At 53.5% G+C, this 25221-nt stretch overlaps 8 protein-coding genes across 8 annotated transcripts; 4 read left to right on the forward strand and 4 right to left on the reverse strand.

Annotated features, from left to right (window-relative positions):
- Window positions 1–5578: 5578 nt before the first annotated feature.
- On the forward strand, window positions 5579–6427 carry CCOS01_08602 (uncharacterized protein; the record flags this gene model as incomplete). The annotated part of the gene is made up of 1 exon (XM_060456763.1): window positions 5579–6427. The coding sequence occupies one exon, from the start codon at window positions 5579–5581 to the stop codon at window positions 6425–6427; it is 849 nt and encodes a 282-aa protein (XP_060313037.1).
- Window positions 6428–6896: 469 nt separating this feature from the next.
- On the reverse strand, window positions 6897–8089 carry CCOS01_08603 (fibrillarin; the record flags this gene model as incomplete). Its single annotated transcript, XM_060456764.1, has 4 exons — window positions 6897–6955; window positions 7020–7680; window positions 7745–7860; window positions 7933–8089. 4 exons carry the CDS (start codon window positions 8087–8089, stop codon window positions 6897–6899), a joined length of 993 nt encoding a protein of 330 aa, XP_060313038.1.
- A 398-nt stretch (window positions 8090–8487) lies between these two features.
- CCOS01_08604 (uncharacterized protein) lies at window positions 8488–8706 on the forward strand (the record flags this gene model as incomplete). Its single annotated transcript, XM_060456765.1, has 1 exon — window positions 8488–8706. A coding segment is annotated over one exon (219 nt), but the record flags the coding sequence as incomplete, so codon positions are not given.
- Window positions 8707–9138: 432 nt separating this feature from the next.
- Window positions 9139–9840, forward strand: CCOS01_08605 (ribosomal protein L22; the record flags this gene model as incomplete). The annotated part of the gene is made up of 3 exons (XM_060456766.1): window positions 9139–9144; window positions 9193–9594; window positions 9682–9840. The coding sequence occupies 3 exons, from the start codon at window positions 9139–9141 to the stop codon at window positions 9838–9840; spliced, it is 567 nt and encodes a 188-aa protein (XP_060313040.1).
- A 796-nt stretch (window positions 9841–10636) lies between these two features.
- CCOS01_08606 (F-box domain-containing protein) lies at window positions 10637–13333 on the reverse strand (the record flags this gene model as incomplete). Its single annotated transcript, XM_060456767.1, has 1 exon — window positions 10637–13333. One exon carries the CDS (start codon window positions 13331–13333, stop codon window positions 10637–10639), a length of 2697 nt encoding a protein of 898 aa, XP_060313041.1.
- A 1414-nt stretch (window positions 13334–14747) lies between these two features.
- CCOS01_08607 (malate dehydrogenase) lies at window positions 14748–15670 on the reverse strand (the record flags this gene model as incomplete). The annotated part of the gene is made up of 3 exons (XM_060456768.1): window positions 14748–14778; window positions 14841–15393; window positions 15463–15670. The coding sequence occupies 3 exons, from the start codon at window positions 15668–15670 to the stop codon at window positions 14748–14750; spliced, it is 792 nt and encodes a 263-aa protein (XP_060313042.1).
- Window positions 15671–17648: 1978 nt separating this feature from the next.
- Window positions 17649–19986, reverse strand: CCOS01_08608 (uncharacterized protein; the record flags this gene model as incomplete). The annotated part of the gene is made up of 3 exons (XM_060456769.1): window positions 17649–19597; window positions 19644–19811; window positions 19863–19986. The coding sequence occupies 3 exons, from the start codon at window positions 19984–19986 to the stop codon at window positions 17649–17651; spliced, it is 2241 nt and encodes a 746-aa protein (XP_060313043.1).
- A 566-nt stretch (window positions 19987–20552) lies between these two features.
- CCOS01_08609 (uncharacterized protein) lies at window positions 20553–24237 on the forward strand (the record flags this gene model as incomplete). The annotated part of the gene is made up of 3 exons (XM_060456770.1): window positions 20553–20718; window positions 20776–21185; window positions 21235–24237. The coding sequence occupies 3 exons, from the start codon at window positions 20553–20555 to the stop codon at window positions 24235–24237; spliced, it is 3579 nt and encodes a 1192-aa protein (XP_060313044.1).
- Between the last annotated feature and the right edge of the window lie 984 nt (window positions 24238–25221).

A 25221-nucleotide genomic window follows, 5' to 3' on the forward strand; every position in this document is an offset into this window, starting at 1 on the left:
TAGAGGATGGATGTTGTGGAAGCTGGAACAGGCCAAGTGAAGGACTTAGCTCGCCGCATCCGGACCCACTGGAACCAGCTTGGCGCGGGGTCGGACGAACCTGGGGACGCCAGGGACCCCTGGTCGATTCCCTCCAGCAGCACCGTTACAAGGCCCCCCTGGCCCTGGGCCAAAGTTCTTCGTTAGGTGGGTGAGCTGTCGAGCTGCATATCCGTAGGTATTCTGTAGTGCCCGTATTCGTTGAACAAAATTGCCTTCAGTTTCTGAACTCCCTGAGTGATGGCCGTCGCCATCCTCCCTCACCGCGTGGCCTCCTCATGGTGATCGGATACCCCTGAGCTGGCATTATGATGGGAGCTTGTCATCCTACCCAAGCCAACCCTGTACATACTTCAGGCGGAAATATCATGTTTTCTCGCGGAGCTTGGACGTGCAAACCTTGGTCAAGGCGGCGGGATGGTCAGCGGAAGGGTACCACGGTTCCAAACCCCAAACTGTCTGGCACTCAGGCGCCTCCTGGCCGATGCCTTTCTCGACTTCCATCCTCCTAGTGAAACCCTTGTCAAGCCACCGCAAACCAGGGATCGAGGGCTGTAATTTGGATGTGTCGTCGTTGGACCAAAGGGAGCTCGTGTTTGCTGACCCCATGAAGAAGACTAGCAGGGTAGTTGCGATTAAAAAAATCGGGATCACGACTCGAGGAAATTGGAAGTTTTCCATAGACTGTAGGGCTAGTTGGACTTGCTTTCAACGAAATGCTTAAGCCGTAGAAGGGTCTCATTCTGCAACCCTCTGATGGTGCTGTTGGAAACGGGCCGTGGGCGCTGACGTTCTGCTGCAAAGTTCTGTACAGCACCATCCAATCTAATAGGGCATTGCCACGCTGTAGAAGGCGGCAGCTAGCGAAGACTGACGTCCGCATTTCTTTCACCGTATCATCCGGTGTGCTGGTGACAAAGCCATGGTGAATCAGGTATGAACAAAGACTGATCTCTGACCTCTCAAGATAGGGAGCCTTTCCGTTTCGGGACGCAACGGTCAGTGTGCAGTCGTTGGTTCGCGCAGGGCCTTACGAAGAATTCGTCATTGAGATGGAAATAGGTACCTAGCTTGACGGCCAGCCACAATGACTCGAAATGCCGTCGATTTTGCTGGCTGGCTGCTGGTTTGTCCCAACACCTCTCAGACCGGCTGACGGCACGGTGGAAGCTTCGCCCACGTGGAGAGCGCCACGATCGACGATGTCTCCGAGCTGGTGGTGAACGGGTGCTCGTAGGATGGAATCAAAACTGAGACGAAGTCGACGGCGGCGTGATGTCGTCTGGAGTGTGGTCTCCTATGGGTTTGAGATGGGACGGGCGATACTTTCCAGCGCCGCGCCGTCTGCGTAATTCGTGGTCCCGACTGCTCGGTGCCAAGCCACACGCCAGAGACGACTCTATGGAAGATGGCTGTTGGAATGAATTGTTGGAATGGACGAGACCACGCGGTGATGAGAGACCTAGCTAAACCTCGGCGACGAAGCCCAGATCAATCTTGACCGACCCCAGTGTTAGACAGCCACCTTACAATTAGGCACAAGCTGTGCCGTCGTTTGAAGACCCAGACGGGATAGTACGGCCGTACCGAGGTGTCTGTTGGAGGATCTGGATGAACGCTGATTAGCTACCAGGCCTGCCAAAGCCCGGAGGATGGGAGACGTAGAAGCCTAGAAGGGTTAAAATGCATAATGAAGGCATAGCCTGGGGGAGGAGACTCGTGAATCTGCAGTGCTGCGGTGCATGCTCCGAGATGAACTTGGTTGGGTGCGGTCGACCGGAGCGAAGCAGCAGGTGCCCGGAGCCTACGAATAGGAGGTCGGGACCTAAAGAGAAGGAGGCCACAGGGCGGGAGGTTTCTGGTGGTGACAACGAAGGCACGAAGGGTGACATTGAAAATGGGGAATTTACCCACATTTACCCCAAAACTGCACCACTCATTCCCCAGGACCCAGGTGCCTGTTCCTGCCTATCCCAAGCGGGGGGAAGTGGGGCTCTCTTCCGAGCATCGGTACGTACCGCACAGATATCCGTATCTCTTCTGGGAATCGGCAACCACCAAGCTTTTCGAGTCAAACACGCCGGCCTTCCAAGAGTCCAACCATGGCAAAGCCAACACGCGGGTCCCATCCATAGGGCCTAGCCCAAGCTGGAAAACGGATGGCCTGTTTGTTTTCATTCACCAGCTTAATTTACCGGCTTATGCCGTGCCTCCGCGACTCTGGCTGCCTACTTCACCTTTCTTTGAGCTCTTCGTTGTCGTTGGCTAGCCTCGATCCTCGGTGCTGACCTTTTTTTTTTTTTTTTTTTTTTTTTTGGTGCCGCGGCGGATCATAACCTCGATCATCCTGTTATCATATTCCAGCGGTGATGAAGCTTGGTATGGAATCCGGACAAGAGGGTTGCCTCCGAGGCTGGTTGCCACTGACGGCATCGAATCATGTTACCTGTGCCTCCAACAGATCCGAGGTCTTGGTGCCGGCGGTCCATTGCCTCTGAAGGGGGTCAAATTGTGTTTCATCGATCGCAGCGCTCCCAGACTGCTACCTTGGACGGACTTGAAGGCGTTTTCCCGGCTGACCATGGCCTCGGGAGTGGCTCTCCCTCCTAAATGCCCAGAGGTTCCTCGGCCAGGTCTCTCGTCTTGGCTTCTCGTGGGCAGGTACTATACGGTCGAACTCTAACATATTGTTGGTATACGACCCTCCGCCACAAAGCGACGGATCTATGGATCTGGATGACTCAACAAAGTAAAGGTGGGCAGATTGCGGAGAAACACAAAGAGGCCTAGCGAATTGGTGACATGGAGAGAGTCCTATCCCAACTTTTTTCACTAATGCCTTTATCAAAACCCCTCACTTTTCCATATAGTCTACGGATACAGACAACTACAGCAGTTTCAGACCACACTAGTCACAAAATGTCGACAGTCAACCACACCTGCTCTCTTACCCCAGACTTGCCTGCTTCAAGGGTCTTCCCTTGATGCGCAATATGCGTGATCGAAGGAGCTGAACCTGGCCGTCCATTCGGGGTTCTCGTCCGTGCGTTCCTGTCAGAATTAACATGAGCCGCCACAACGCCGCGGAGGAGAACTTTCCCCTGTCGACTCGGCCAGGGCGGTGGTGTCGATGCCCTTTTCAGCCATAAAATTCGAGCAGATGCCTTACGCACTCTGATATAGTCCTCTCTGTTGGCCAGCTGGGTGGTGACGACTTTGTCGGGACTCTGACTTCATGGAAGTATTTGTTTATTTGACCATTCGACCACCTCGCACACAGCTTGACCTGACCTCGCCGACCTAGACGGGCGCTGCTGTGCTGGTGACGGGAATGAGATTGAGGGGGGGTATATACTCCTGGCCCAACTTGGTAACGTAGATTGAGGAAGGAGGGACGTAGAGGTGGGGAGAAACGGCTGAGCGAGGCCTGGATGGTAAATGCTCAAGATCGTGACCCATAGGGGCGCATCTACCTAGGTAGCTTCTTCGCTCGTCGCAGCCGCCTTCACATCCTTGTCCACAAATCACTACAGACCCAGACAAAGGTTAATGAAGAGCGAGAAGGAGAAGTCATCGCTCCGTATCCTGGTTTCTAGGCCAAGAAAAGCCTCGTCCAAGTTTGAGAGTGACCAGAGCCACTTTGGTGGCAGGAAACAGATATAGGCAACAGAAAACCCCCCTCGCTCAACTTTCATCTATGCAGTCTCTTGTCTTGTAATTCAGCCACCACGAGAAGATGGGACACATACGAGCCAACTGCCTCATTGGGTGGCTGGTCTAATCAACGTGCCGCTTTCTTGACAGCGCTAGCGTCTGGGGTAATACATAGACCCGAACGGTTCTTTTCGGGAAAGGAGGGCGATGGCTTCTATCAGGGGTGCGTACGCCACCAAGGCCACATTCGCGAAATTTGAGCATTTCCTCCGAGGACGCTTTGACGGATGTAAGCTGAATCGGTGATATTCTCTGGGGGTTGCAGTTCAATGTTCCCCTCTGTCTGGTCCAGCCACGCGGGATAGACAGGAAGACCATAGTTAGTTACTGAAGGAGGCTAGAGGTAGCATGGGCTTGCTTGGAGGGATCCAAAGGAAGCCGAGAGAAGCCCGGGTGGGCAGAGCTGTCGTCACATTTCACATTGCGGCGAGGAACATCTACTTCCTAGGTGTATTTGGCCATGGCGAGTCCGAAGCTTTCAACATACTCTTGTATCCAGGCCTGTTTTTCTGTAAGTCTCTTCGGCTTGTCGTCCCGTCATGCCCAGCTGCCAGGGGAACGCAACTTGGCGTTCGAACAGAAATCACTGATCTGTGGTCAAGGTAGAGAGGCACGGCTCGGTTGTTTAAACTGTTCTGGGCAGGAGGACGAGGCGGAATACTCCAGTCGATTTGTAAAGATGTCAATCGCCGAGGCCAAGCAAGCAGTCTAACTTTCCACTCGAGACATACTCGTCGCCGGTCGGTTGACCGTTGATCTACACTCTAACCTAGCACTATCTGGGTCTTCTGGAGTCTAGACCAGCCGCAAGCCAACTTCTAAGTGAATTCTAGCGCTCAGTGAAGGTCGGTCTCTCTTTCGGCGAATCTAAGCCTGGTTCAGTATAGCCGAAGCAGTGGCGTCGCGATAGTCGGATTATGCCTTAGTCGTAGTATTGCGATCGTTGTTCAATCTTGAGGTCAGTCTCTCTATCGAAGGAAAGTCGAACGGGAGATGGCTTGCCAGAAGCAAACTGATCTATTGATTTTCCGTATCATGCAGTAAAGTAAGGTAAGTTGGGATCGAACGTTTTCAAGCTCACAATTGAGGTACGAGATGGATAGTATTGCCGATCATCCTTTTGACTGACATCGTCAGTCTTTAGCCCTCATCTTGAATCCAAGGTCGACTTATGCCTGCCAGAGTCCATTAGAAAGCAATGGCTGTTCAGGGTTTTGGCTAAACTTGTGGCTTTCGCGATTCGAAATACTGAAGTAGGCTTTGTCCCATGTCTCATCCAAGGCCATCGAAGCGCAGGTACCGCTTCTTTGGAGCATTCTCCTGGAAGAGGACAGAAACGACATGTCATCTCGAGAAGTCACAACGGCAGAGGAGCCTGCTTCATCACTGTTGAGTCTTTGTGCGATTCGGCGTCGTCTCATTGTTCGGTTTCGAGGTTGAACGAGGGCGGCTTCCATGGACACCTTCTACTTGCTTGTTCGTTGCACCAGGGAGTCTTTGCTTGTTGGCTTCTAGAAACCTACCCTTCCATCGATGGAGAACAAGATCTGGGCCATTCCAGCTTTGTTGAAACTTCACGTATGTGGAAGGCCAGAAGATGCGCGAGCAAGCTTTGTAGGTACAACCAAGTTGAAAATAAGAAGACTTCATCAGCAGACAGCCTCAAATGAAACCCATAATTTCCAAGTATTCAGAGCATGAGCAATCTTGAACTTGAATCCTGTCAAATGGCGGACAATCACGCATCTTAGTATCCTCGTCACACCCCTCCCAGATAATATCTGAACTCTCCACGAGGAACGGCACAATGCCACGAGGCCACAGAATGTCGAAACGCGCGTCCAAACGCAGACACGCAAGCCCAGAACCGGACTTGAGTCTCACAGAAGGGATCCCCATCATCAAGGCCCGTCGATACCCCCCGCGAAAAGACGTCGAATATCACGTAACAGGAAGACACCGGTCGTTGTATGAACACCATCCTCCCCCTCGTTCCCCCAAACGCCACCGACACAATCACCACATCGAAGCCAATTCGAACACAGATGGCGATCTGAAGATGATCCCCATGCCACCAGATTCGCCCTCGACAGCCCTCGTTCTCAGGACATCAAGAACACCGGGCCATAAGAAAGACAACCGAAAGAACGACGACGACAGCTACCTGGACATCGTGAGACGCCGCCGAAAACCTAAGCATAAGCCCGGCCTCGAGCTGAATCTCGAGCCGGTGATCCACAGAGCCTCGAAACGTCGCCGCAGCATCATAGACGATACCGGACGCGAGATACATGAGCAGCAACAGTGCAGCGACCTCGTCGTCGACAACTACCGCTTCCGTAATCGCATCCTGTCCCTCCTGGACGAGCAACGCTCATCGGTCGAGTCGTGGGCCCGCAGCGTCGGCGCGGGAGGCCCGGCTGAGCCGATGGACTGGCAGCCGGAGCAGGAGCGGGTCGTGTACATTGCCCGCGACCTCGTGGAGTACGGGTGCTACGAGGACCGGTGGAGAATCGGGGGTGGGCAGGAGGAGCAACCGCGGCAGCAGCTGGAGGGCAGGCCGACGGCCCAGCTCTCGTCGGAATTAGTGTCGTGGGCCGATCAGGTAGAGGATGGGTCGGACATGTGTGGGGCGCCGGTACTTGGCTTAAGTCTTGTGGATGTGATTGAGTGAAGCGGGGGTTGGGCTGCATGAAGTCTAGACGTACATGATGGGGATAGGGGTTCGTGAGCTTCTACTGACATTCGATAATGGAGGTAATCGGAGCCAGACGGAGTGTGAATGATCGCATATCAGGATGGATGTTAGTCACTGCGAGAGCCAGTCACCACGAGGGGGAACAATATGAGGCAGCAAAAAGCGCAACGAACTACTACTCCTATTCAAGTCTATAAGCCCATTAAACATGTCATTTTCACCGCGAGGGACTTTTTGAATACCTATATGGGTTAACATGCAAGTTTTGAACTAGACCAGTCCTAAATTCCTAACGCCTGTCCAGATGAAGTCCGACCGACCGTACCCATTGAAGCAAAAGTCAAATCTCGTGGGAATCTCGCAAATGTACAGATTCAACCGCTCACCCACCACTCTTCTTTACGCAACGCATACAATACTTTTTTCTCCCATTTCTTTTTCACATTTATTTCGCGTAGCGCGAGTACTCGGCAGCTACGAGGCAGTGATCACGCTCGAAGGGCTCTGTGATAGTGTGTTAGTCATGGGAGGGTTTCCACTTCCAGAGAGGAAAAAGGGGGTTACGAACCTAGCGTAAGCTGCTCCTTGGGAGTGATGCGCTCTCCTCTCAGCTTCTCGACCTCCATGGCGAAGACCTTGTGAGCGGGGGCGGTACTGTCGATACAGTTGGCCTTGATAGAGATGAGGATACCACCGCCGACCTTGAGGAACTGGTGGGCGTTCATGGCGACGATACGGGCCTGGTCGGGCTGGGCAACATCGGCGAAGATGCAGTCGACCATGGGCATGAGCATGCGGTACTTGAGGGGTTGACGGGCGTCCTCGACAATGGGGACGACGTTGGTGCGCTTGGCGGCCATGCCGATCAGATCACGGCCGGAACGGGGGGAGAACTCGACAGCGTAGACGAAGCCGGTAGGACCAACAATATCGGCGACGTGGGAGACTGAGGTACCGGAGGCACCACCGAGGTAAAGAACCTTGGAGCCGGGGCCGAAGTAGAGCTTCTCGAGACCACCGATGACGGCGGCGGCCAACTTGGAGCGGAAGGGGTTCCACACGCGGTACTCGATCTTGGTGGTTGTGGTGGTGCCGTCCTCGTTCTGGGTTTGGTTGTCGACAGAGACGCGCTTCTCGCCGTAGACGGACTCGCCGGGGACAATGTTGCGGGTTGCGATGGCGTCCTCCTTGCCACGGACAACGAAGACACCCTCGTGACGGTGGGGCTCCTGCGATCTTTTGTTAATGGACAAATCCTCACCACGAGAAGAAAAACCTTAGGTTGTGACATACCACGATGACCTTCTGACCTCCCTTCTGACCGCCAGCAGCACCACCACGGCCGCCTCTGCCGCCCTTGGAGACACCTCCACGGCCACGGCCACCGCCAGGACCACCGCGACCACCGCCTGCAGGATCATGTTAGCATACTCATTCTTTCGCACTCGACATCGCGAAAAGCAGATTCTCCCAAGACTTACCACGACCACCACCGCGTCCACCGAAACCGCCGCGGCCACGGTCACCACCGAAGCCTCCACGGCCACCACCACGGCCGCCGAAGCCACCGCGGTCACCACCACCACGTCCACCGCCGAAACCACCACGACCGCCGCCACGAGGAGTGAAGGGAGCCATTGTCTTTTAAATGTGTGTCGGGTAGTCGGAAAAGACTAGTTGTTGCAAAAAGAAAGAGCACAAGACTGGCAGTTCCCAAGTTGCGAAAGAAGAGTCGAATTGGGGGTGAGAGGCGCAGATAATGCTAATCCTCTTGGTGGCGGGTTGGGACAACTGGATACTGGGCTGGGTGTTTGAAATTTTTCGTCGGACTTTTTTTCTGAGAGCTTCAAGAGTACGCACGGGCCAAACTGACAGAAAGATTGTGGGGTCATCAAGGTGATTGGACAATGCGGAATTTCAGAGGAGCCGCCTTCCGGCAAGTTTTTTTTACGATTAGATAAGGAGGGACACAGGGCCCACCTGCAAAGTGGGGTCTCAGATTCGGGGAGAGGCAGGAGCGTCAGAAACCAGGTGGTGGTGTCCAGTACCTGGCTTGTAACGGAATTGAAGAACACCTCAAAATATCATCCTTTCCATTTGTCCCAACTCCCCAAGCCGCAACCTCATTCCAGAAAAACCAAACGAAACACCAGACTGTTCATCAGTTCACCGGAATAATCGTGAGTCTCATCAGATTTCCCATTGCGATTTTTCCCCCGGCCAAAGCTGGAAGAAATCGCCCATTTACCCCATAGGGTTGCGGAACCCTAAGGCCGACCCCCCTGCCGTTTCCCGATCCGCAAGCGAGCCAACCCGGCGCAGGAGGGCTAGGGTCAACGAAAGTTGTGAATTTCTTCTAACCTCACTCTGACAGCCAGCCCACGACCGACCACCGACCGACCACCGAAACCATCACCACACCCAACGATTAAGATGGTAAGTCGCACCGCCGCTCGCTTTGCCTGTGTTCCGCGTCGACGATGAAGAGGAGGAAATCTGTGCAATCGACGAAATTTCGACCCTGTTTGCAGCCGCCGAGACGATCCCCTTGCCCCTCGTCGAAAGAGGGTCGAAATTTCACGATGTCAAAGGAAGAGAAAAAACTGGACTTGTGACTCAATTATGTCATTCATGATGGTCGACCAAGAGGAGGAATGAGGAACATGCGGAACACATGGCGACATACAATGCTCGTTATATCCCAGAACCCAAAAGACTGACCCTTATCGTCACAAATTCAGGTTCGCTACGCCGCTCAAGAGATCGCCCCCGCGAAGTCGGCCCGCGCGCGCGGTGCCTACCTCCGTGTGTCCTTCAAGAACACCCGTGAGACCGCCCAGGCCATCAACGGCTGGAAGCTCCAGCGCGCCGTTACCTTCCTCGAGAACGTCTCCGAGAAGAAGGAGGCCGTCCCCTTCCGCCGCTACGCCGGCTCCATCGGCCGCACCGCCCAGGGCAAGGCCTTCGGCGTCACCAAGGCCCGCTGGCCCGTCAAGTCCGCCGAGTTCCTCCTCGGCCTCCTCAAGAACGCCGAGTCCAACGCCGACGCCAAGGGCCTCGACACCGGCAACCTTGTCGTCAAGCACATCCAGGTCAACCAGGCCCCCAAGCAACGGAGACGCACATACCGTGCCCACGGTCGCGTATGTTTTATCACCCGAGGCTATCCTCTTAGAAGGAGAAAGATAGAGACCAGCAGCAGAAAGTGGACGAACTAACCCATGCCACAGATTAACCCCTACATGTCCAACCCCTGCCACATCGAGCTCATCCTCACCGAGGGCGAGGAGGTCGTCCAGAAGTCCGAGGCTGTCGCCGGTCGCGAGGACGTCCGCCTCAACTCCCGCCAGCGCGGTGCCCGCACCCGCCAGGCCATCACCGCCGCATAAACGAACTTTCCAACTCTTTAATCTTTTAAGAAACGGATCTTCGATTTTTGTGGCGTGTGTGCGGTTCATGACGTGAGCAAAAAGGGTCGGCGCGAAGTGTGGACAAGCGCGGTACACCACAACAACCCCCCTGGGATGGATTTGGTCTTTGGGTCGTGGATGGATGCGTGGATTCAAATACAAAAAAGAACTTTGCGGCTTTTCATATGCTGGTGTACAGGAAGGCCATGGTCTCATGGCATTTAGGGATTGGCATGCGAATTCACACGCGCAACGGTCTGCATGGGCCACCAATAAACAAACATGCAACAATGATTCCCCCATGGCGGTCCCTAGTTTACCATGATCGGCATCGGCATCGGCGTCAAACGGTTACGAGGAAATGCATTCAATTTTGGCTTGCTTCTGCATCAAATTACTACAATGTCGCGCCCTCTGTGATCAGTATGGAGTATTACGCTGCCCAACTCTTCGAGTCTTGAGGTTGTAATTCCTACTATGGTCGGCCCAAAGAACAGTCTTGTTCTCTGAATGCAACGTAAGAGACGCATTTCAGCCCGGCTTACAGGTAATGATGACGATGATTGTGTTGTCAACTTTTGTTGTCTTCCTACTATAAGGTAAGGTGACTACGGAGTTATGGGTCCCTCATCCAGTCATTATCCCGCCCGCCTTTCCGTCCCAATTTTGAGCCCGTGGTATCTTTTGCCAAAAAACGCCGAAAAATCAAAAGACTCCCGCAGCCCACCCAAATCCCAATCATTATACAGTTTTCATCGTAATCAAGCGGTGCAGCTTAAACCTGCTCAGCCATCTTGGTAATCATGCCCGTGATTCGTCCTCTTCCAGGGTGAACGATGCCATCCCTCTTTGCAGCTTCAATAACCTCCTCGTCGTACACACCGGTCCACTCCGTGTCCATACCAAAGGCGGTCGAGAGGTTAAAGTGCTCCTGGTTGCTGATGTAATTGGTGATCTTAGCCGCTAGCCTGTCGCCGCAAGACTGCATGAAGGGCATGAGCTCCCGGCGACGCGCAGTCACTTCCGCAGGCTCTTGCCACGGGGAGGTGGTTGGCATGATGCTATGATTGTCAACCATCGGGATGTCCAGGACCACGTAGCCGCAGGACTTGAGGGAGATGTGGTGGATACTGAGCAGCTCCTTCTCCCTGACGAGACTGTGCGGCCGAGGCAAGAGCGAGAATCCGTCATCTTTCCGTACAATATCGTCCACCCAATCCTCTTCGTCATCCTGGAAACCTTGACCGACCATGATCTCTTGAATCGGTGGAGTCGGTGCGAGACGTTCAATGATGCCAGCCCAAGACAGCAGTCGAGGCTGTCTTAGTCGCATCCTACCCCAGCCGGCCATTGGATCAGGTGGAGGCGGAGGCGGCACCGCGTTGTTCGCCACATTGGCGATTTGCGGAAGAGGTTGCTGCATCATCATGCCAGCCAGATGCGCCGGCAAGATGCCAGGAGCATGCAGCGGGCCCTGAGGGATCACCACTCCGGCCGGAACCCCTGGCGCACCCCCGAAGCCCGGGTTGGCTTGCGGTTGAAGAGGTGCCGGCGGCAACGGAGGCGCCTGATTCTGACCCGCGGCTTGCGCACCTTGAGCCTGGCCATGTCCGTGAAGTACAATGCCTGGACCATGTGCCGGGCCAATAACGAGTGCAGGTCCAAAGGCATTCTCGGCACCAGGATTTCTCGTAGGCGCGCCCGTGAGAGAGACACTTTCGAGTTCCAACTTCTCCAGAGACTGCGATCCCATTGTTCGTAGAACCTGTAGAAAGACGTGAGGCGCCGAGTAGCAGTTCTTGAGCGACAGGTGTCTGATGTGCGGTAGAGTGAGCAAGGCGTCTGGCGACTTGGCACCTTCAGGATGAACCATCTGCATCGGGTCGCAGAACGGAGCGGGAAGCACGTATTGATTCCGCTGGGTGATGCCGGGTGCGAACTCGCCACCGCAAATCCACTCAAAATGGAGGAATTTGATGTTGAACTGTGCCGCGATGTGGTCCTGAATCAGACGGTGGACCTTGGTCACCGCCTTGACAGGCGAGACGAAGTCGTCCTCGACGCAACCAGGGGCGACTTTAGAAACCTGGCGCCAATCGGCTACAACAGCAAGGGCAACGTTGGTTAGGTTGGGCAGACTCTGCCAGAAATCCGACCTCTGGAACATGTAGACGTGGCTACTTGGAATCTTGGCGATCGTGAGGGTCGTCAAAGCATTAAAGCTATTCATTCGGGCGTTGTCGATGAGGGCGAGGACATAAGATTGAATGAGAGCCCTGTGGGCCCATTCCAGCTCCAGCAGCATCTCCTTCTGAGCTCTAGTCAGATTCCTGGGCTGCAGTGGATGGCCAGCCGTGAGCTCATTAAGCACAGTGGCCGCCGCTCTCGCCTCAGCGTTTGCCTCGGCAATCTCATCATCATGGTCGGGAGGATCGAAATCAGCCGCATTGAAGAACGGAGCAGGTTGACCCTGGGCGATGAGTTGGGCAATGTTGGCAAGGTTGTGGTTGGCGTGAGCAGCTACGTTGGCGCGAGCATCTGCGGTGGTCTGGGCTGCTTGGGCGGCCGCATGGGCAGCGGCGGCAGCAGCAGCGGCGGTACGTTCGTCAAAGTCAATGTTAGTGAGTGACACGTTCTCGGTGCTCAAGAGTATAGCAATCGCGTCCTTAGCCTGCGCCTGCGTGTACCCGGCATTCGTGACCATGGCCTCCAGCACCGTGTACTTGAAATCTCGAGGACTCTCGAAGGCGAGCTTTCGGGCGTTCATAGAGTCCGAGTCGGCTCGCGCTAGGCGTCGCTGCAGGTTTCGGTATCGCAGATTGCGAAGGCCAAAGACCGGGTGAGGCAGAGGAGGGCTCTCCAACTGCTGGTCGGGTCCCAGAAGGTAGCCCAGCCCGGCATCGCAACACAGCCCAAGCTCCTGAACCTGAACCAGGCACTTCAAGGCCTCTGTCATGGACGCTGTCTCATCGGCAGTCTGCTCAAGCCCCTCAAGCTCCGCATATCGGTTATACGACTCATGAGGCCAGCGGTAGATACCCCAGTACGAGGTAACGGCTTGCTGGGTCGGCTTGATGGGAGGGTAGGCGAGGCTCTCCTCATCCAGCTCAAGCGACAAGGCAAATCGAAGAATATGCTCGCCGAAAGACTGGAAGATACGCATGCCACTGGAGAAGAGGGTATCCTTTCCAAGTTGAGGCTGGCCTTGACCTCCATCGTCCAGGTACTTCTGCTTTCTCGCCTTGTACATCTCGGATCGGAAAGGAACCACAACGTTGCGGAAGTACTTGGATGAAATCATCTTGTCAAACTCGTGGTTGACCAAGCGGAGGTTCTTAACATCCGGTCGCGAAAGGTAGGTGGTGATTTCGTCAAAGATCTCAACTGGGACCCGGCCAATGGGCCAGGTGAGCTGGGGAGGGTCTGAAGCCATGGCACTCTGTCCTCGTATCCGCCGGCGTTTGCGGGGCATTTCCGAAGAAGCAGGTGCCCTTCTGTTCATTTCGACCATGAATTAACCAAGCATGGGTGAGCTTGGCTGGCTGGACTCGGGGGTCGGTTGTCAAGGCTTAGTGAGGGAGTCGGAGGAGCTCGGTATTCATCGGTCGCTCGGCAGTGGGCTGTCGGGTCGGACGATTCGGACAATGGAATGGGAGACTGTAAGAATATATGCTTGACAGTGGCCTATCCCAAAGTCGAGGGAATATTGGCTATTGATACCAATGAGTGGTTCGCTGGATAATTGTGCTTCGTGGCTGCAGGAGCGCTTGGTCGGATGCAAAAATCGATCAAAGAACGAGTTGCGGGCGATCGAGCAATCGTCAAAAGGTTCACAATCGTCTTGGCTAGGAAGTTAGCAATAATGCATTATGATGAAAGATTTATTTGCTGTTTGCGTACCTGGCTATTGACGATGCGCAACAAATAATGTGAGCAATCGGCTCAAAGAGATATTTGGTTGAAGCGGGATGTTGAAGCAATGAATTGAACAAAAAATCCAGTGGAGAGGTGACAGTCCACGAAAGTTCTTTGCAAAGCGCAGCCAGCAGGAGCCGAGAAAAGTGAAGTCACTGGTGGCAGGTGCCCAGGTCGGAGGTTTGTGAGACCACTTTTTAGCGTCACCTCAGACAAAAGAAGCTAAATCATTGGCTGTTCGGATCAGCATGTGGCCCTAAGGTGGGACGCTTTCCTAGGGATCAGCGAGTACCTTACCTCAGCCCTTTCAGGTGTTCAACATGGGATTGTTTGGCAGTCGCGATCCGCTGTGCTTTTGGCGGGGTGCTTCTGGCAAGGACCGGGGCGGGGCTACCGAGGTGGTGGACCCAGTCAGGGTCTACCTGAGGCTGAGCCTAGACTTGCTCCGAGTGTCACTGATTCTTCCTCCTACTTATCTCATCCACCTCATTGTTCGATTATTCTCATTCCCTTGGGTACTTACCCTCCGAATGCGGCAGGCACTTCTCATGAGTTTGGCCTCCAAATTCACAAAGTATGACGAAAGGGAGGCTTGTTGAGTTCACGCCGTTTACGGATTCGAACATCTTCACCTTGTTGGTCTCCCTGCCTGTAAACATCAGAACAAACATTCACTCCTGCATTAATACAAACCCCTCGATGGGCTCCACAAGACTCAACAGACGACCATTCCATTACGAGTGTTATCTGGCGGCTTCAGTCTACTGGCCGACCTAATTTCCAGCCACAGCACAACAGTTCATCAATAGGATGATGACCCATATAATTGCCGTGGGAATACATGATGGTATATCGAATAAGAACAAACTATGACATATTTCTGCCGAACCCAAAAAACACCTCCAACGCCTTTCGAATCAGAACAATTGTTTCTCTGTCGTAGAACTGGTGCTAATCAAGCGGGTACGGTCTCATTGGGCGGGCCCAGAAAAGAACCAATATCTAAAGTTTCTTGTAAGTCAAACTGATCCATACAATCTCGACTAGGGATGATTTCGACATACTGTGTAGCGTACTGGACTTCAATATTAGCAGCCTGGCCCTGGCACGAAGCCGGCGCGCTGCCGCCGACGGTGTGTATCCTGTACACCTCCTGGACGTCTCCGGTGCTGGGCTCGACGGTACGCAGCCGGAGCCAGGGAACCGCCGCCTCGCCGTGCTGGCCGGACTGAGCCGTGAGGGGCGCGGGCATGGACGCGTTTTTGGCGCAGTACGAGTCGCCGACAGACGCGCCGTCGTTCTCGAGCATGAAGAGCGGGACGCCCTTTCCGGTGAAGAGGTGGTGGCCCGAAATGGCGAGGTTGCTCGGCCCCAGGCGGCGGTTCGTCTCCTCCTCGGTGAGGTTGAAGTCCATGGCTACGACGGGCAGCTTGTCGAGCAGGTCCGGGTACAGGGAGCCGACGCAGCTGGCGTTGAAGAGGGTCGCGACGGCGCCGGTGGCGACGGGGACGGCTGTCGAGTTGCTGGTGTCGCAGGTGTAGTTCTGGGTGCCACGGCCGATGGCGATGTGCATGAGAGTGAGGCCATCTCTAGGCTTGCCGAGAGTCTGGGTTGCGGCTGGGCATGTGGTTTTAGTGTATGCAGGTCTTTCTGGTTTTTACCAGGCCGCGGGATCTCTCAACTCACCTTCAGGTAGCTTGGCCGTGGAGAGGTCGCAGACTGGTGCGGTTGACAGATACTTGGTGGCCTGAACCTTGGTCGCCAGCATGTTGAAGTACTCGGAGATTTGCTCGATGCTACCCGGCAACGCGGCCTGGAGGTTGAGCGTGGGGTAGGTTGGCGCAGCAAGGGCAAGGGATGCCAGAGCCGGCACCAACAGTGCTGAGCAACGCATATTGGTTATATGTAATTGCGTGAATTGGTTGGGGGTGATAATGTGGAGTAGAATAGGGCGGATGTCAAGGTATTCGATGATGTTCGGTTGTTGGTTGTTGGTGTTGGTGATTATGCTTCGTTCCCCAGAAGAGTGGAAATATCGAACCAGAATTTCAAGCAAGTAAAAACCCAAACGAAACCAATGAAATACGAGACTAGGAAATAATGAAAAAACTCAAGAAAAACCGAAGCAGATTCGTCGCTCGATATATGAGATGAACCGTGGTAGATGGAAGGGGTGGGCTACACAAGTTCCGTTGTGCACGCGGGCAGCCGTTTCTAATATACCACGACATCCTCAAATCGCTTACCTCCTCCCACCCCGGCGGCAAAGAAACGGCCACCAATGCATCTCATTAGGGCCCTAGGTTCCTGACCTGCCCAGAATGGCATGGTATCAATGGAGGGTTACAAAAAAAGATGGCGGGGGGGATTGGAAGGATAGCCGGGGGAGGGGGGAAGAGTCTGCCGCCGTGGTGTGCGAGGCAACGGCTCGGTATTCGCAGCGGCTGCCATGGTTCAAGACTGGCAGCCGCCATGCCATGCAACCGTACGACGGGCGGGAAGAGGGCATGAGGGACGAGGATGGGAGCGAGGACGAATGAGTGGAATGGCAGAGATGCAAGTAATACCAGCGGGGTGTGTGGATGCCAGGCGATCTTCGCCGGGGTCAGGGGAGGTGCAAGCGCCCGGCCCGCTTCAAACGGCCTCGTTGTTTGGTGGCAAGTAGCGACGCGCTCCACGTTTTTGAAGGTGGTGTCGTGCTGCTCGCTGCTCAGGACTCGAGGATTCGAGGTCGCGGCCGTGTAGTTCTGTCTGTTTCTATGGACTCGAGTTGAGATTGGATTACTTACCCAAGGTATTTGAGATACTACGGCGATATCGTTTTGGACAAGAGGACTATCTATGCGAGTGAAGATGCCTTAGTGAAGACGACTTGACGTGTCATCTTCTGGCCGTTGTATACCCTACCTAGGTATTACATAGCACCTTTCAGTCTGCCTTTGTCCTTCTTGATCCGTCTGTTCATTTGCATCAGAATGGTGAGTATCGATGAAAGACGAGGCCTGCCTCATCTGGACTTTGACCGAGTATGTATTTCTCTCTGTGTGCATACCCATGTGGGTGTCCTTCGAAATAACGAACCACAGCGGCTAGAAACCTGAAATAGCAACAAGAGAGATCGCGTCAACCCTCACATCTGATAGGCCAAACCACCTGAGATTACCCATGGACGGTACCACCTTCGTGCACCTTGCCAAAAAAAAAAAAAAAAGTTGTACCCGTCTCTGGCCCGGCGACGCGCCCACGTTGCATGTACCCGCTCTTGTACATTTCCCAAGGTCAGGTTTGCTTTCTTTTGCCGCGCTCCCAACCAGGGCCGCGACAACCTCTCATTGGTTCCAAGGTCCATGTCCCCACCCGGGCCGCGCAGACGGGCCAGCGTCAAACGGGAATCTCTCGTCGAATGGGAATCGTCGCTGGTCTTTTGGGAAATTTGGGTGGCAGCTCGGGACTGGAGAAAGCCTTCCACCCTACCTTAGGTTGAAGCGGGAAGGAAAACCTAGAATAGAACATCGTGGTGGACCGGTGGGGAGCCACGCTTTCCCACGCTGCTTGACGCCATCTAAGGTAAGGTATGACCTTGACCAGATGATCTCGGATAATGCAACAAAGTTCCCGTTCATCCCCGGTAGCTAATATTCAAAGTGATCTGGAATCTGTGTTCTGACAAGATCCCTCACTAAGCCAAGTTAAAGTACTGCCGCGGTTCATACCACATGTCCTAACGCCCAATCGTACAGTTGTCGGTGAAAGCAAGTTTTATGCATACAGTTTTCGCCCACATAGAGTCGTTCGTCGCTGGCTTAATCGACATCCATCACGTTTCCCTCCCTCTCGGCGTCACTTTAAGTAGACACCTTACTGACTACCGTCTAGTGCCCACTGAACCCCTCCTCTTGCCAGTCGCCGTGGCCGTTTCCGGCTCCTCCCTTGAGGCCCCCGGCGCCCGCGGCGGCGGCTCCTGCTACCGACTTGCCAAGGTTGCTGGCGTGCTGCTCCACGTCCACCGTGCCGAGCCAGTATAGCGAGCAGAAGACGAGTAAATGCAACGCGACACAGTATGCCGCAAATAGATTTCTACTAGTCCGAGAGGCCAGCACCATCCGCGTCACTGAGTATACCACTCGTTCGGGGAAGCTCATTCGCTTGTAGGCCCTAGCAGACTCCCGCCCTCGGAAAGCGGCAAATGGCGAAATATTCGATTCGTATGCCTTTTTGTATCTGTCCATTGTAATTCCCGGGTTGCCGCTGCCTCCAATGGAGACCGTGGAAGGGTTCGGGTTAGATGAGAATGCCGCTGAAGACGACGTTGCTGAAGGTCCGGCCCGATTGTATGTCGAGACGTACCTCGTCTTCTCGTAAAGACTGAGATTGTCCTTTTGAAGAGCTGATACTTCTTGTCTCAGCTGGGAGACGGTGCGATGCGTGTCCGACAACTCGCTTTCTAGTTCGGCAATTCGCTTTTTGAAACGGTCACGTTGGGCTGTGATCATTGGCAGAATGCCAGAGCCGCCGCCCATGGGCTCTCCTCCACCACCCATACGTGGGTCAATTCCGCTGATGATGGACGATGTTGGCGAAACTCTTCCACCACCACCACCACCTCCTCCCCTTCGTCCCGGTGCAATTGATGGGGCGTAGCGGTTGAATGTTCCTGCCACCGACGCGCCGGAAGGGAACGCGTTGGACGACTCTGACTGCAGCGTCGCGAGGTCGTTCTCGAGTCGCTCGTTTAGTTTCTGCGACTTTTCGAGGTCCATATTCGTTCGCGACATTTCCTCCTGGAGGTCAGAGAGCTTAGTCTGTAAGTCTTGGTGGGAAACGCGCAGGATCGTCAGCTCGTCACCGAGCTTCTTGTTCCGTGCCAAGAGGAGCTTCTCCAAAGTGTCACTTTGGCCCTTGGACTCTGTGGCACTTTCGACCACATCCTTCAAATCATCATCGTCGCCTGTGGAAAACTCGATGCTCTTGAGTACCTCAAGCTCCTGCTTCACATCGTCGTAGTCACTCCACTTCTGCACCTTGGACTTGAGGTTGTCCCTTTCTTCCTTTAGCAGGCCAACCTCTCTCTCCAAGCTGCGCAGCCTGGAATCCAGATCACGCTTGAGCCCCTCCTTCTCAACCCTGCTAGCATCGAGTTTCCGGATGAGTGATGAATTTTCCGACCGCATGCGCATGTAAGCAGGGTCGTCTTCCAAGGATGTGGGCGTCTGAGTGGTGGCGGATGACTTTGCCTGTGCCAGTTCCAGTCGCAGTTGCTCGTTCCGGGCCTCGATCTCGGCCAGCCGCTGACTGGTCCGGTCAAGGTCTGAGTGAAGCATCTCGATTTCGGCACTGGTGACGTGGCCTGCCTGGCCTTCCGCATCCCCGTCGTCTGTCTTTCCGAGGCGCTGGTTGACTTCGTAGCTCGCCTTGATCTCGGTGAGCAGACGCTCCTGGTTCTCAACCTTTTCTTCCAACGTCTTCTCCTTCGCGGCCCAGTTGTCCTTCTTTTCATCGAGCACTGCCACCCACGAAGCCTCCACCTCCTTTACCTTGCTATCCAGATTGTTTTCGAGCTCCCTCTTCGCGGCAGATTCTGTCTGCAGCTTGCTCTCGGTATCCTCCAGCTGGGTCGTCAGCTTAGCGACGGACTTTTGCAGGTGCTGATTTTCCTCAGTCAGCTTCGGAAGAGTGTCTTCAGACACGAGCATGGAGTCGACCGACGCTTCAAGAAGCGGGTATGGATCAGGCGCATCGGATAAGGATGTGTAAGTCTGGAGGAAGGCCGAGTTGATTGACTTTGAATGGTTCGTAAGGAGATCGATGAAGGTTTGGTACGCTATTCATTTAGTAAGGACAACACTTCGGCAATGAAGACGCCATACCTTTCAACAGGCCTTTGATCTCGCCCAGCTTTGTTGCATCATCGAGCTTCCTGAAGTCCTTTGTTTTTTGGGCCAGTTCCTTTCTCTGGACGGTCGAGTCTCGCTGGTATGTGACGATCTCGGAGGCAGTGTTGTCGAGGTTTGCGACGAGGTTCGTGTAGTCGATAGCTAGCTCGGTCAGACTATGTTTTCAAAGTTATAGCCAAGGGTTTCCCTCACTTCTCCAGGCCGAGATGGCATGCTGGAATTTGTTGCCGCCCTCGGGCAGGTTGGGAGTGTCCGAAGGTGCCTCTGGCTGCGGCGCGTTGGCATTGGCCGCCAGGACGGATTCTACGTCTGCCATGTTGAGTCGGTTTTCTCGGTCGCAATTCGAATGATGATCACTTCATCACCGGGAGACCATGGAACTCCAAGAAGTCGAGGTTGACGGCGGGGTTGAAGAGTTGTTTCAATCCGCCGGTGTCCGTTGTAGCTGTTGTCGTTCGGTACAGATCGAAAGTGTTTCGACTGAGCTCGCTGATTCGGGGAACGTGTTCCCTTTCGGGGCAGCAAGTTGATTGGCTGCACACGGCATGCAGGGGTTCAGAGGCAGCAACAGCTCGTCGTTTCCGTCCCTACGGGGCCGCCCCAGGCACATGCCTGCGCCAGTACCTTTAGCACAGCGACCCGGTTATCCAGGACAGGTGGGCTACATAGGTAATCCGCCTACGGTTAGGTTAGCTGTACGTACCTAAGGTGATGGATGTACCTACACTACCTCTGGACCATGTCATCAGATTACCAGCCCAGCTTCGGAGCTTCCCAGCTGCATCATATTCCCAGCAGAACGACCCTTTCACGCCTCGAGACGACCGTCGCATGAGCTCGACAATGGCATTACGGCACTCATGATAGTACGACTGATTTAACATGGCATCCGAGGATCCAGACGACCAGACCTCCTCTGCGTCCGGGAGCTCCAATGCGATCGCCCGCAATGACGGGCCCTTTATCCTGCGCACATTGTTGGAGGATGTGCCGTTGTCGGCAGATGGCGCTGACGAGGGGACTAAGATCAATTGTGTCGAATACCTAGGTAGGTAGATGTGACCTCTCCGATGGCTCATCACGGTGCTGATCATCTTCCCACCAGACCACAACCTATACATCGGCACGAGCGCATCCGAATTGCTTCATTTTGTCCAGATCCCAGCCGACCCCGCCGATCCGGCCGGACGACCATCTTTTATACTTGCCTCCCGTCTGCGGCCGGCCTTTGCCGAGAACAGCAACGCCCTCCCAGGCATTCAACAGATTCTCCTTCTGCCCAAGGTCGGAAAGGCTTGTGTGCTTTGCAACCAGACCGTCACCTTCTACTCTCTGCCTGAATTCAGCCCCGTATTCGGAACTACGCAGGTGAAGAACTGCAATTGGGTTGGCGGAGTGGACTTGAACGATCCCCAAGATGATGTTGACGAATCCGCTGCAGGGGTATTCATCCTCCTATCGCTGATGCGAAGGATTCAGGTTGTGAGGATCGGGGAGGTTGCAAGAGCAGTCAAGGTACGCAATGCCTCGTCCTATAAGCAATGAATGACTAACGGCTGTTTAGAATATTGACGTACCCGGGACTACAATATCGATTCGTCGCGACTCCATTGCGTGTGTTGCTGATTCACGAAGTTACTCCTTGCTCGATGTTGGCAGGCAGCTTAGAATTCCGCTCATGACCATATCCTCCTTGGACGACTCACAACCTGCGGGTGAAATAGGTCAGGCCCAAGATATCGCAGGCAGTGTAGATGGCGGTATCTTGAGAAGTGCATCGGCCGCCCATAACCGACCGCTCCTCTCCGCTGGTGACCCTCACGGCCATGCTAGAAGCACGAGCCTGGGCGGTCTGCTCAGCGGTGGACGGAGGGACCTCAGCCCTCGAGGAGCCGACGAAAGCGCACGGCAAGGATCTTCACCACCGACTCCATCTGCCAGTCCAAGACCTTCGGGCGAAGGCCCTTTGCCGCCGCCATTAACAGACAAGCCCTTGCCAGCGGCGCCTGCAACTGCTCGCGCGGAGACGTCTCCAACAAAGTCGGCTCCCGTCTTCCTCAAACCCCACATTGTTTCGCCAACAGCTGAAGAATTCCTACTTGTCACTGGCACTGGACCCTTGGACCCGGGCATCGGGATGTTTGTGAACCTTGACGGAGACCCAACGAGACCGACTGTCGAGTTTGACAGATACCCGCGGGAAGTGGTGGTTGACGGTGGGGCCTCTAACCAGGCATCGTCCAGGATGGCACTGGAGCAGGATGAGGAGGGATATGTCATTGCATCCATGACGAAGGACTCGGAAGCAGGGCTCCGTCACGGACTGGAGATTCAAAGATGGGATTCGGACGGGACGGACCCAGAAACTTCTAAATGGTGGTTGGAGACGGAAACATCAGGAGGAGATGAAACGACACCTTTGGGGATTCGCTCGCTGATGGGTACCGACGAGACCCATTTCGAAGAGATTGTCGAAAGACTTTGTCAGAGGAAGTTTTCCCCGTTTCCTGGAGGCCTTGCCGAAAACCCGATATTCTCACCGAGAAGCGCAGACTCTCGCACCGCATCATCTCTAGAGCAGATGACGAAAGAGCGAGAACTGTTCGAGCGTGATGTAGACTCCCAGGAAGAAGACGCATTACCCGAAGGGTGGGAAGAAAACAGAAACGCTGAAGAGAGTGAGTTTGCAAGGCGACTGGCAAATGCCAACTCCAGGATAGCAGTATGGGCAAAGGATCATATTTGGTGGGCAATTCGGAACCCGACGTTGCTGCGGCTGGAAGCCCGACTAGAAGCTGCATGCGAGCAAGACGGGACCTCAGACCCATCCAAACTCAACCGACGTGCAATTTTCACGGTACTCAACTCGTTTAGAGGGCAGGATGCCAAATCAGAGCTGGAGTTTGTGACATTCAGTTACCTGCGCCAGCGTGCTGGTGTCCTTCTTCTTACCAACTTATTGCATGCGACAGAGACGCCTTTCACAGATGCTGAGTTGAAAGCCTTGGAGGAAGTTTTGGTGGAGAGTAGTCTGGATCCTCGCGTTGTTTTGTCTTTGATACCCGGCCTACGGAATGAGATTGTAGAGAGCCGAAGAGGCATCTGGGTCTTTGGCGGCGTCAAGAGAACAACAGAGAACTACTTGGAAAGCGAGCATTTTCATAAAGACAGTCACTCAATAGGGGACCTCGACGGCAAAGTCATGCAGTTTCTGCGGCGGTTCCTAGCCGCGTGGAGAAAGAAGAAGGGATTCGGCAGCGTTGCAGACGAGAGCGAGGTGTTCCGGACTGTCGATGCCGCGTTGTTGCTGGTCCTCCTCGAGCTCGACCAGACTTCACCCGCAGGCCTGGCGAGGAAGAGCTCGTCGGTCCGATCAGAGTTATATGACGTTGTCGACAAGGGCGTAGATTGCTTCGATCGAGCTGCCTCCCTTTTAGAGTCATACCACCGCCTCTTCGTACTCAGTCGACTATACCAAAGCCGCAAGATGGCGGGCGACGTTCTTGCGACCTGGCGGCGTATCGTCGAGGGTGAGGCCGACTATGGAGGCGAGCTGCAGGATGGAGAGCAGCGCGTCCGTGAGTATCTCACGAAGATTAGCAGCCAGGCCCTCGTGAGGGAATATGGTGTCTGGCTCGCGAGTCGCAATCCGAAGCTCGGCGTACAAATCTTTGCAGAAGATAAGGGCAAGGCGCCCGGCTTCGAGCCAGCGGAAGTTGTGGCCATCCTTCGTGAAGAGGCTCCCGACGCAGTCAAGTACTACCTGGAGCATCTTGTTTTTGGCAAGGGGCACACTGGTTATGTCAACGACCTCATCGCCTACTACTTGGACGTTGTTCTCAGCGATCTAGAGACGTCGCAAGAGAGCCGAGACGCGTTTGCCGGCACATACACATCATACAGAGCATTACAGGCTCCGAAACCGACATATCGACAGTTCCTCACGGATAACGCTCCCGAAGATGACGAGGTCTGGCAGAGCCGGCTGCGGCTATTGCAGTTGCTGGGTGGTGCACACCATTACGACGCCGCCGCCATCAGGGAGCGCATATCCTCGCTGCCGGACGAGCTTCTCGTCCCCGAGACCATCATCCTCGACGGCCGCGAAAGGCGTCACGAGGATGCCATCCGGCTTCTCGTACACAAGCTGGGCGACTACGACACGGCTGTCTCGTACTGCCTGCGCGGCGGTTCGAGCATCTACACGCGCCCGGACGGCAGGCGGGAGAGCACGCCGACGCACGACATGCAAGCGCGGCTGTTCCGGGCTGTCCTCGGCGAGTTCCTCGCCATACAGGACGTCAGCGACCAGATTGAGCAGACGGGCGCGCTGCTGGAGCGTTTCGGGGGCTGGTTCGACGTCGAGGATGTGCTGGCGCTGATTCCCGACCAGTGGTCCGTCGAGGTCGTGGCTGGGTTCTTGATGACGGCGCTGCGGCGTATCACGCAGGAGAGGCACGAGACGACGGTCACCAAGGCTCTCAGCTCAGCGGAGAATTTGAGAGTGAACCACGACTTGATTCTCAAGGTGGATGAGAAGGGACCGTCAATTGAGGCGCCTAATTAGTCGGCTGTGTAGCCGTGATTGGTGTCTTGGAGATTGGAGGAAGGGTCATGTTTTGATGTAGAGTAAATTTGGTCCGTAGAGGACAAACATAGCAAGGCGGGAGAAAGCACGATAATGATGATGCCCTCATAGACTTTGTTCCTTAAATCCGGTGGTACGTGGTACCAATGCAGGTGAGGTGAGAGGAGCTGCTGGATTTCTTAACAATATAGGCACTAGGGATTGCAACACTCTGACGATCAACCATTGCTGTCGTAAACCGGGACGTGCCTCACAAACCATTAAGTCTCCCTGAATAAGCCGCTACCTATGCATTTTAAAGAAAAGCTATTCTAAATACCTTATTATTAAAAAAAGTTAATTCTTTCTAAGTCATAAGTACAAAAATATAGTTTTAATAAAATAGTATAATACCTACTTAGTACTTAAATTAAAATACTTTTTTAAACTTATTATAAGAGAAAAATAATTATATTATTAATTACTTATTATCGAGGTTTATAAATAATATTATAATTTTAATTATAATAACTTTGTCTATAATAAATAAAAAGTTTAATTATAAGTTTTTTAAAAACCTCTAATTAAAAACTATAAAAGCCTCTAAGTTAAGTTAAAATACTTATTAAAATATTAATAACTAAATTAATTTTATAATAATAACTTTAATAAAAAACTTAATAAATAATATTAAAATCCTTATTAACGTTAAGTATAATTTATAAAATATAATAACGTAATTATAAAGTATTATTAATATATCTTATATTAAAAAGGGTATTATTAATATTAATAAAATAAATAAGGCCGTATTAATATAATACCTTAGTTTCTTTTTATAATTTAAAAATAATCGCTTTAAATAATATTAAAAATTTATTAAAAAGCTTTTTTAAATACTTTAATATATTTATTACTATTTTTATAATAATAAAACTCTTAGTATTTATATATAAAAATAAGTTACTTATTTTTAAATAGTAA

The sequence above is a fragment of the Colletotrichum costaricense genome (genome assembly GCF_030867565.1).
Source record: "Colletotrichum costaricense strain IMI 309622 chromosome Unknown Scaffold_8.1, whole genome shotgun sequence".
Classification (NCBI taxonomy): Eukaryota; Fungi; Ascomycota; class Sordariomycetes; order Glomerellales; family Glomerellaceae; genus Colletotrichum; species Colletotrichum costaricense.